General features: G+C 55.9%; 5 protein-coding genes across 5 annotated transcripts in view; 2 read left to right on the top strand and 3 right to left on the bottom strand.

The window, feature by feature from the left end:
* BDZ99DRAFT_138297 (amidase) overlaps positions 1 to 712 on the top strand; it is a 2,487-nt gene extending 1,775 nt beyond the window's left edge. The window contains exons 3-4 of the mRNA XM_033712667.1: positions 47 to 213; positions 327 to 712. Of these exons, the coding sequence (XP_033583495.1) occupies positions 47 to 213 (167 nt within the window). The 3' untranslated portion in view covers positions 327 to 712. The remainder of the gene's footprint in view (positions 1 to 46; positions 214 to 326) is intronic.
* Positions 713 to 904: 192 nt separating this feature from the next.
* Positions 905 to 2,884, bottom strand: BDZ99DRAFT_375964 (glutamate decarboxylase; the record flags this gene model as incomplete). The annotated part of the gene is made up of 8 exons (XM_033715003.1): positions 905 to 1,028; positions 1,107 to 1,451; positions 1,517 to 1,823; positions 1,876 to 2,282; positions 2,336 to 2,387; positions 2,438 to 2,489; positions 2,545 to 2,626; positions 2,700 to 2,884. 8 exons carry the CDS (start codon positions 2,882 to 2,884, stop codon positions 905 to 907), a joined length of 1,554 nt encoding a protein of 517 aa, XP_033583494.1.
* Positions 2,885 to 4,457: 1,573 nt separating this feature from the next.
* BDZ99DRAFT_375900 (uncharacterized protein) lies at positions 4,458 to 7,129 on the bottom strand (the record flags this gene model as incomplete). Its single annotated transcript, XM_033715002.1, has 4 exons — positions 4,458 to 5,642; positions 5,704 to 6,478; positions 6,538 to 6,635; positions 6,995 to 7,129. 4 exons carry the CDS (start codon positions 7,127 to 7,129, stop codon positions 4,458 to 4,460), a joined length of 2,193 nt encoding a protein of 730 aa, XP_033583493.1.
* Positions 7,130 to 8,249: 1,120 nt separating this feature from the next.
* On the top strand, positions 8,250 to 9,254 carry BDZ99DRAFT_471751 (uncharacterized protein; the record flags this gene model as incomplete). The annotated part of the gene is made up of 1 exon (XM_033721737.1): positions 8,250 to 9,254. One exon carries the CDS (start codon positions 8,250 to 8,252, stop codon positions 9,252 to 9,254), a length of 1,005 nt encoding a protein of 334 aa, XP_033583492.1.
* A 779-nt stretch (positions 9,255 to 10,033) lies between these two features.
* On the bottom strand, positions 10,034 to 10,637 carry BDZ99DRAFT_494339 (uncharacterized protein; the record flags this gene model as incomplete). The annotated part of the gene is made up of 3 exons (XM_033723305.1): positions 10,034 to 10,251; positions 10,350 to 10,394; positions 10,455 to 10,637. The coding sequence occupies 3 exons, from the start codon at positions 10,635 to 10,637 to the stop codon at positions 10,105 to 10,107; spliced, it is 375 nt and encodes a 124-aa protein (XP_033583491.1). The 3' UTR covers positions 10,034 to 10,104.
* Positions 10,638 to 10,755: the final 118 nt, after the last annotated feature.

Here is a 10,755-nt window from a genome sequence, read left to right as displayed (position 1 = left end):
AACCCAAAAAAACCTATCTATATGCTATTCTAACAGCCCACCCCAGGGACCAAAGTCGACCGCTCCGTCTACCTCAACACCGCCCTCTGCATCCAAGTCGTCGCGCCAAAACTGCAAGAGCGCAGACTCTACCAAGCCATGTCCGTCATCGACGCCGCCCTCCGCGCCGCGGAGCGCACAACATCGACGCTGCACGCCAGCGCCAAGCTCTAGGCATGTCTTGTCTCTCCACCCTTCCGCCAGCTAGGTGAACACCCAGAGCTTGGCGGTTTCCCAGATCCGGATACCTGCATGCGTTGCGTATGCGAAGCTGACTTATGTGGAAGCTTATATTATCCATGGCGTCTTTTGGGGGTTCTAAGACCAGTGCCACAAACCCCCCGCTTCTTTCGCCGGGGTAACGCAGATGCGGTGGTGGACGGGGGATGCATGTCTTGAATTCGATAGGCCGATGGACTGTCCACGTGTCTCTGTCACGTGCTGGTGAGCGGACGTGCTTCACTGAGCTGTTTCTGCCGATTGGACGGCGGGATGGTGACGATAGCGTTAGTACGGCCTGTTATGAGGTCTGAAGAAGATTGTGCCTAGATGATATAGTTCCTTAGAGGGGGGCTTGTTGGCATATATAGACGGCGGCGCGCGTCGTGCGTCACAGCATCTGCACTGCCCTCCCGTATCTGCAGCATATATCAAAAGGTTTGTTGTTTTGCACTTCCAAGAAGTTTCTTATCTGTTTTGTATCTTTCACAGCTCAAAAAGATAGTCCATCCATCCAAATCCTAATCTTTTCTTTCCCGCTATGTTTCGCTTGCTTGAGCCAAGAGATCCATTTCCCTTTATTCACCTTTCTACACACGTGGTTTCGCATGTGATTTCGCTATATCAGAACGCAAACACGGACTGCTTAGCAGATGCCGTGCGTCTTGCCAGTTTTACCTTGCAAGCTGTGCTTCTCGTCGGTGAAGTGCTCGTTGAGCTTGTGGTGGCGGCCCGTGCGCGTCGCCTTCTTGCGCATATTCGTGCGGTGTCTAGATCCCAGATCGTCAGGGATGTTCCGTTTTATACTTGAAACCAAAAGAGGTTAGGGGGTTGGGGGAATGACTTACTCCTTACGCTCCTCAATCGTCTTCGCGTCCAACTTGTCCAGCGTCTGGCACGCAAGCTTGAAGTCGGCAATCAGCGAATCGCACCTGCTGCGCGTGAAGTCCTCGCGGACCACAACGCGCATGAGCTTCAGGTTCTCCGTGTGCGGCGCCATGGTGTATGCGGGGACGACCCAGCCGCGCTCGCGCAGCTGGTGGGCGATGGCAAATTCGTCGTAGTGCTTGTCCGAGTCGGGGTCGAGACGGCAGGCAACGAGAGGGAGGCCTTCTCCGCCGCCTTTGGACAAGATGATGAAGCCGAGCTGCTCGAGATTGGCAGCGAGGTAGTCGGCTGTGCGAGTGAGGTTGCTAGTGAAAGATTGGTTAGTAATGTGGTACGTTAGGGGGAAGGGGGAGGGGAGAAGGAGGCATACAGCATGATAGCGCGGTATCCATGCTTGCCCAAGCGGATCAGTTGGTAGTACTGGCCGATGATCTGGGAGGCGCCGCGAGAGAAGTTGAGAGTGAAGGAGGCTTGGTCTGCGCCAAGGTAGTTGATGTTGAAGACGAGCTCCTTAGGGAGGAACTGGGGGTCGCGCCAGACGACCCAGCCGACGCCGGGGTAGACGAGGCCATACTTGTGGCCCGAAACGTTGATGCTGACGACCTTCTCGAGACGGAAGTCCCAGAGGAGTCCGGGATTGATGAAGGGCGCGACGAAGCCACCACTTGCGGCATCGACTGTTCAGAGGTCAGTACGGGCACTGTGAGGTGTGGCTGATGGAGGACAAACCGTGAATGGGAACGTCGAGGTTTTTCTCTACGAGGAGATCGTTGATGCCCTTGATGTCTTCGTACTCCCCCGTGTATGTCGTTCCGAGGATGGCACATATGCCAATGGTGTTCTCGTCAATGAGGTCGATGGCTTGCTGGGGATCGATGACAAAGCGATCCTCAGTGCAGTACACGTACTTCTCCTCGACGTCGAAGTAGCGTGCAGCTTTCTCCCAGCACACCTGGACGGCAGAGTTCATGATGATGTTGGGGCGATCGAAGGGCTTTCCCTCGGCCTTTCGCTTGTTCGCCCAAAGCTTCTTCATGGCGAGCACCGCGAGCATGATAGCCTCGGAGCTACCGATTGTGGAGGTGCCCATGGCGTTGGAGTCATCTTTCGTGGGGATGTTGAAAAGACGAGCAATCCTGAACTCTAGTCAGCATGCTATATATTCAGATGTTTGAAAGTGGCCACAAACATGGAAACACATCGTGCTTGAATGTCAGCTGACACGGGATATTCCTCGTAGTCTAGGATTGGTTAGTGGAGCTGGCGCATCTTGATAAGATAGCAAACGCACCAATGAAGTTCTTGGAGAAACATTCAATCATCAGCTTCTCGGCCTCTTCTTCCTGCAGTCATTTAGCACTATTTACCAGAGCACACACAACTACCAGAGCAGCATACCATATAGGTGGTGACGAAACTGGCCAGATTTAGCGTCGGGGTGCCGTCGAGCGTCAAGTCGTCCTTAATCATGCGGTATGCGCTGTCCACGACGTCAGCGTCTAGAAGCTCCGGGTTCCAATGGCGGGGCATGGCGGGGCAGAAAAACAACTCACACTTCCTTTGGCATCTCGAGCTCTGGCATCTCATGCCTAGGCAAGTCCTGGGCAGCATAGCGGGAGCCGTAGACAGACACGGTGGCATCGTCTTCGTCGGCGTGCTCGAACTTGATCCTCTCGAGCCCTTCAACGAGCGGGGCTGAGATGTCCTTGGACGTAGGGACGCGGGAGAGGTGGACCATGATCTCGGCGAGCAGGCGGACGTCGATGCGGGTTGTGTTGTCGGTAGAGGTGTCTGGGTCTGGGAGGGATGAAGCAATCGACGGAGAATATGAGCGGGCCGGCGAGGGGCTCGAACTGTTGATAAACGGCAGGTGTAAGGTTGGGGGGTCGGGGTATGGGATTTTCAAGCTTTTGGAGGACGTGGCTGGCGCCGCGGCAGCAGAAGCTTGTATCAGCGCCATTGCTGCGGAATCTGCACGCTGGCGGGGCATCAGCCAATCGACGGCGGTGCTGAGGGGGGCCAGACGGGGGGGTGCTGCGGGAGCTGGGGCGAGTGAAACGATATCGATCAGGCACGGGGCCGGGGTTGTCACATTTGAACCCTGTAGATATGGGGAAGAGTGTCAGCCAAATGAGCAGCGTGCTTCGAACCCGTCTGGCCCTCCCATTGCTGTGCTTTTATATGCCTTCGAGCACACGCACGGCCGCGCTCTGGGGGGCGTCGGAGCGATATATCCCACACCGACCGTCTTCGTGGAGTGTTCTCAATGCTGCTCTACGACGTTTCAGCAGCTCGTTGGTATCATCTCCGCCCCGTCGGCGAGGCCATCGTGGCTCAGCAGCCGGTTCGCGGGATGCTTGTGGCGTGCGGGCCCTGTCTCCTGACCCTGTCGTGATGGTCTGAATCAGGTAAATTCTGCACCGCGCGCCGTCAGCTTTTCGCACACAGCACTTGGGGCCAAAGACATCAAGACCATGCAGCCCTAATATCAATGCATTAGCAGCTCTCAATCACAATCATAGATGCCTTTCGGTGTCAGCTTCGCGTTGTAGCTCGAATTCAGCAACTCCACATCAGGAGAATGGGCTTCCGTTGTCGCCATTGCCCCCAGCCGCCACAGCTTACCCCCGCGGTAACACCACTGGAGCATCTGATAAAGCCTCACTACTTTCCAGTGCCCAATTTCCGCATTAGTGGCTTCATTTACATCGCTGGCCACGCTGTCAAGTTTCACACGGCCTCACCGATCGTTATTGTCTCCTCACGCTGACCTAGCAGGGCCGTTGGTTGAACCGTCCACGGCTTCGAGAACACCGAAAGCCTTGAACTTCACTCTAGAGTTTCGGAAAGGCTCACCATACTCCCAATAATCCCGCGGAATAAACGCAGCCAAGGCCGTGCTGCGCCTCTATGCATTATAATCTTACATTGACGTGGACACGTATATCGTCCATTTTCTTCCGAGCTGCTGATGGCTGAGAGACCCTCCAGGAACGCTCCAACCGATGCCGCGGGCCAACAACCCAATCCTAAACACTTGTTCGTATACCACATGTCCCGAGTAATGCGACTTCGCTGCAACGATGAACCGAACCCGCTAGAAACAAATGGAGAGACATTTTCGTAAACCTGCCATGAACACGACCGCCCTGTAGATATTTTTACCCCGTAATGAAACAATATGAGACGCCGAAATCGTTGCTATGAAACCAAACTATTCGTATCGAGCCTGAAAGCTCCACGCGGTCAGTTACTATCAATAGCATTACTGATTATATGCTCGGCGCATTCTTAGATCGTGATGTCGTACTCTAGATAATATTCGCAATGCTGATGCGAGATGACCCGGCAGGCTCCACACTAGTCGACGTGGGTGTCCTTGGAGCGGCAGATGGGGCCGGGGCGGCTGCATCCGGGGCCAGTTGTAATCTCTTCCCAGGGTTGTGTAGCGGCCGGTGATAGTAGTTAGGAGGTGGCGGTAGTGGGGGTTGATTCATTCGACTTCGCTCGTCCTTAAGTTGGCAAATCATCCGCTCGACTCGCTCCCAACCACCCCATTCTCTTGTATCTTTCTCCACTGGGACCATTGTTGGTCGAAGCGGCAGTGAGGTAGTATCCATCGCATCACCGCTTTCTCTCGTAGCCGAGTCGACGACAGGAGAAGGGAGTGTCTGGCTAATATTTTGACCAACCTCGCTGCCTGTCCACACCCACGAGTCCTCCAAGCTTCCTTGTACATCACCGCTGACATAAGCAAGCATCTCCTCATCTTGTTCGAGTTGATGGTGCGCCCCATTACCGCTGTGAACGCGTTCCGTGAGGCGATCTAAAAAGAAGGCTAAGTTTCTTCCACAGGCCGCGTTGATCTTGCGTGTATCTCCGATGGTGGTACTGAAGCGCAGGCACACCAAAGCCCCGTCAAAGTCTGCACATAGGCACAGAATGAGCATACTTCGCCACAAATGGGCGCAGAGCATGCTTGATGCAATAGTCAAGGCGGTAGCTTGGATGCTCTCCGGGTATTCGGAGACATGAGGCTTCTGGGGCATACTTCTCGATATATAACTCGCTGTTTCTTGTGCCACCAAAAGACATCCCTGTAGAGCCACAGTGCGCTCCCCAACTCCAAAAGATACAGACATGTTGTGTCGATACATCTGGGACCGAGCGCTCTGGAGCACGAGCACTGCAGGCAGTCCCATAGGATCCATATAGCTTTTCGAAGCTGGATGGTACGATTCGGGGAAGGAGTAGAGAATTCGGTGGAAGTGTTCCTCGTAGGTCTGGCGTATGTGAGGTGTTATGATGGCGGCTTTGAGTGTTTTTCTCAGCTTTGGTACGATATAAGCAGTAGGGATAAGCGCCACTAGGCCAATGTGTGGTGCGTAGTTTGTAGAAGTCCGGACGATTGCTTGGGGTTGTATAAACCGATCTTCGACTGGGGAGGGAAGCTCGACGTTGCAATCGTCGTCATCGATTAGGGTCGGCCGTCTGAGCTCGAGAGATAGAAGCCTATGAAACATTAACAACGGCCATAAGCGGCATCTGGATTACTACTAGCCTTTCCCAAGCATATATGGACCACCACACTCGCCGCCTTATCTCTCCTTCAATCACAGGCCAAGGACCTGTCTCAGAATGTAGGCCAATATCCTGCGCAATTCTCACTGCGCCCCCAAGCCAGACCCACCCAGCAGATTTCATGTTCATTTCTGTGACGAATATGCTGATCAACAAAGAAGCTCTCGCATAGTCAATTGTAGGGTCGTCGGTCCAGGGCGTGATGGCTTTCGCAGATATCTCCAGATAGGACATGCCCTCAAGATCGGCTCTTGGAGAGCCCACCAAACCGAGCGTGCTGCAAGCAAGTACAGCAAAAAACAATCCAAGCCATGCTTCAGGTATGGTCTGCAAACTGCCCGGTGCGTACGCTCTGTCAATTTCGAGTTGAAAGGTTGGCCAGTGGATGACTGGATACCATCTGTGTATCGACTCGAAGTACCGTTTTGTAAGACGATCTGTCAAGTCTCTTGCTGGTAGCGAAGGTAGTATGACCATGGAGGGCTGCAAAGTGCCTAGCCGGTAGGGTGGCGGTGCCTTGAATAGCCCTCTGCCATAGATTCGTATATTCTTGCGAACATAGTCGAAGTTGTTCATCACTGGGTGTCGATGCCGCTTCTCCATATTTGGCACGATGTCTGGAAGTTTCAAAATGTGCGCGTCCATGGCTCTGCGGTCAACCTCCATTGCTCCTCCCTCCTGAAGCATTGCCATTAGGTTGTTGATTTGGTGCTTGGCTTCAGCTAATTGACTTTGTAGGTCTTGTACTTGTCTAAACAGAGTCAGTCCAAACCTGTCACAGGGGTGCAAATAATAAGAGAAAACGCGTACTTTATCGAGGACATCCGGCGATTTGTTTCCTTTGTGAATTGACATTTGTGACTTCGACTGGAGCATTCTGAACAGGGTGAGGTCTCTGTAGCATCACACTAGGAAGTTCGTCAGCCGCTATACAAAAGAAAGGAGCAGCCCTCCTAATCAATGACAGGAAACAAAAAGTCGCGAATGGCTTCGCAGGCCCCTGATTCGACGGCATGAGCAAGTGCGCGTAAACACTAAAATCTCTTGAGTGGCAGTATCATCTGCACCTGGCAAGGTGCACTACTCCGTTCGGGGGCCGATGTGTGAAGCTGGGTTGTTCTAGCTCTCAAGCAAAATCTCCTCAATGCTGGTCTCCACACCGGGAACAGATAGAGGCTAGTGAACAACAAGTGCTGGTCGTCACAGCACGCACTCCAGTTGCTGCGTGCGCAAAATTGAGGACAAAGTAGCTAAATAGTCGACTCACTTTGACTTTTCGCTCTCTGCACGCATCGCAGCTTGGGTCCTTCCTTCTTTGACGATACGCCCTCTTCTGCGCATTCAAACTGGAATTGAGACTTGCGTTTGAGATGTGTGTTGGGGAGATGCCGGCACTACTCATGGAGTGGTCATTAGGAGGCAGGTCCTGTAGACTTCCAGAGGCAGTGCTTGGTGATACCGAAGACGTGGCGTATGACTGACTATAAGCGGTTGCATTATAGCCTCCTGGAGAGCGATTCCCAGTGTGCTGAGTCTGTAGAGGGGCCGATAGACCTGGCGGGCGTCCTGAGGTTGGAGTTCCAAACATACCGGTTGGTGGTGGTATTAGGGTTGGCTGCGACGCATTTGAGGGTGCAGAGGTCTGTATTCCAAGCGAATGAGGATGTGGATGACGCTGATATGAGTTTGATAGCGGCGCATCCATGTTGATAGACGCAGGAAAAGAGGCGGAACTATACCGGGACAGATAATAGGGACGCTGTGGGGTATTTACGCCGCCGTGCTCGGGACTAACCGAAACGCCTCCCACACTTGCCCAGCAACCTGGAAGGCTCCCGGCGCCAGAGGAGACAATGGCCAATAGAAAACAGGCGTGAGCTAATGCATCTCGCGCTTGGCTCGTTTGAAGAGGCGGATAGTAATTGACCGCTCAGACCAGTGCTGCCGACCAGAGTCGTCGACAGAAGCGCTTGTTCGCGGTGCGACAGGGCCCTGGTATGCCAGCCGATGGTCCCGAATGATCCTGGATTTTGCACGGAGTTCGGCTGCTCCGGTCTGATTCATACATCAGCCTGGCCAGATCAGCGAGCAGAGACAGTGCCCACAGAGGCTGAAGCGAGCAGTGGCCGTGATGCAAGGTCTGGTCGGCTTGCGATTGGGAGAAACAACGAGCGAGTCGGGATAGGGGCCTCGCGGCGTTGTGCTCGGGAGGGTAAGAGGTTAGGTGCAGGAGAGTGAGGTGACGGGGGACTGCGGGACGAATAAACGCAGGAGATACCTACCACAAAACTGACAGTGATGGCCGGCTGGCCGCCAGCACCGAGTGACGTTACGCTTGCTGATCGACCCCAGACCGATTGCCGGTGGAGATGCTGCCACAGCCTCGAGCAGGTTAGATTTGGGGGGCACAATGGATGCTGCTGCACGGCGCGGTGGAAGAGCAAAAGCAGGGCCGCTCAAGACGGCCAGCGGACGTCCAGCCAGCCCCCTTTGAGCACATGCGGAGAGGGAGCTGATTCTGCATGCTTTCCAGCCCACTCGGGAGGCATCCAGACGAGGCCGTGGAGGGCTCCTTGCTCGCTGGAGCTGCATTCGTTAGGCCGGGAAGCTGTGGCGTGCGGCGCCACAGACCGAGGAACAGCCCAGTGTGCGTCGCCGCCGTCAACGGCCGGCAGCAGGTTGATGGGCTAGGTAGGACAGCGTGCGGTGCTCCATGGAAGCCCAATGATTCTCGTGGTGCGTGCGCGAGGCGTAACAAGCACATGCACCGGCGAGCTGCGAAGCATACGGCACTGGCGCCGCAAGCCAAGCAAGCAGCGAGCCGGACGTGGACCCGGGTGGGAAGTTTCAGTTCTAACAGCTGCTCGATGCTGGCGATCCCGTCCAGAAGAGCCCTTCGGGACGCCTACGGCCCTCCATGCTCACCACCACGCAGCACCGGCGTGAACCCACGCGCCCGGCTGCCGTCGTCGGGACTTGCCATCATGCCAGTGTCGCCACCGTGGCCAACACAGCCGTCGGTCATCCAGCAGCGCGGGGGGCACGGCTGGCAGGTGACGGAGTCGCAGGAACACAGTGAAGGGCAGGGCCTTCCGCCTCGTCTATCCCTGCGTGCATCCCCCCCTGTGGCTCGCACGCTGGCCACGGGCGCCGAGAGGCTCTTTTCTAGCCCTTTCAGCGTCTCCGAGGCGTGGACGGGTGCTGCAGAGACGTCGGTTCGAGGGGACGTGATAGGGCTGCGTGCACGCCATGCCAGGGGCTGCGCTTCGAGGAGCTATGCCGGCCGCTGCTGGGTTCTTCTGGCTGTTCGGGAGCGAGCAGGGCAGAGAAGGGGGAACGGTCTCCGCCTGCTGCAGAAGGTCGGCGCCCAGACCTGCTTTTCTGCTCACCCCAGGGGCGCGGCGCGCCAGGCGTACCGTCTGCGCGACAGCCGTGACAAAAGCTGTCGGCAACAGCTCCGCCAGGGGAAAATGCCAATCAGCCGTGGTCGTGAGAGCCGCGGGGTGGTGGACGCTCGGGAGAGGTGATGACGGGATGCCGATGGGAGAGAGCGCACCTGGCAAGCCTCGAGGTCAGCCAGCCACGCCGTCGTGATGAATGTGGCTCAAGGCGGGCTGCTAGCTCCAAGGCTCCTCGCTGGCGCTGCCCTAGCCGCCCGCTGGACACGCCTCGGCCACGTTTTTCCCCACTGGCAATACATCGGCTGGAGGCTTCCAAGCCCTGTGCGAGGGTGCCACGCCCGTCGAAGCTGCAAGCATGGTGAAAGTCCATCTGCTGTCGTCGACCTTTTCACGGCCAGGTCCAGACCTCTCCTGCATCGCGGCCCCCGGGTGCATATTCTACCACACCACCAACAGGGGCGGTTGGGGTGCCGGCCCGCCTAGACTCTCCCGCGCCTCAACCGATGTCGCGGGTGAAGAGGTGAAGGGTTTGCTCGCGGCACGTTTGCCATGCTTTCGGCGGCGTCAGAAGCGCAGTACAATAGAAGCACCGCAAAGAAGGCCTCTCCAAACGTGCCGTCGCCACACAAGCCATGCTCCGGCGCCGTCGTGCTCGCGCTTTTCCTCGGTGAGGACGCCGAGCCATCAGTGCGTCTTTTTAAAACAACAATCTTTCTCCCGCTTCCCGCTTCTCGGCTGGCCTGTGGGAGCTACAGAAAGTCATAAGAAAATGACCGCTCATAACCGCCGTACCGTGTGAGGTGGAGATATCCTTCGCCCGGAGGGTACGTAGCTAGTCCCAAGCGTCAGTAACCACATGAAGCGTGCTGGTTGACGATCTGCGAGAATTGATCTGCGGATCTTCCTATCTTTGTGTGCTTCCTGCTCGTGCGCATGAGCCTCCTAGCGGCTCGGATGCCTCCGCCCGAGTCTGCCGTTAGAGTGCTGGTCCCTTCATTGGCCTAGCGCTCAGCGCCTCCCTGTCACATTTTCCTTGGGATCGCCGGTTCCTCCTGTCATCGGCCAGCGCGGGCACTGCCGACTGAATTCCGGGGTAACCCGTTGCAGTCCAGATACCGATACTCTATAATAGTGAATGCAGATAAGATCGTTAGCGGGACCTTTCCTTACGAAAACTGCCTCATCTGTGTCTGTTGCTGCCTCCAAGCGTGCTCTACTTACCAAGATGGGGCTGCGCGTCGATTTGTGGTCCCAGCTCCCGCGGACCTGCATGAAACACCAGACCGCTGGTCAGAAACGTAATTCTCGCGTGCGTCCAGGTCGTACCCGAGCTTGAAGAGGAAGTCGATGTCCGTTTCGTCCATCAGATTGATCGTCGCTAGGCTGAGCATCCTTCATGCATGATTCTGATAACCGTGAATCCACGTGCGAGCCGGGAAGGAAACGCCGTCGATCGTGGCGGAGGCCATGACGACGACCAGGTAAGAAGGGCCGCGGGCTATGAGACATTTTCGAGAAAACCTGTCCCGACACACAGACATGCTGAACTTCTGCTCCACCTTCCCATTCAAGATGTCGCCTCCGGGTTGATGTTGAGCGTCGATATCACGTGAATGCGTCACGTGCT

The sequence above is a fragment of the Mytilinidion resinicola genome (genome assembly GCF_010093595.1).
Source record: "Mytilinidion resinicola strain CBS 304.34 unplaced genomic scaffold BDZ99scaffold_2, whole genome shotgun sequence".
Lineage (NCBI taxonomy): Eukaryota > Fungi > Ascomycota > Dothideomycetes > Mytilinidiales > Mytilinidiaceae > Mytilinidion > Mytilinidion resinicola.
This window is presented reverse-complemented; position numbering and strand designations above follow the sequence as displayed.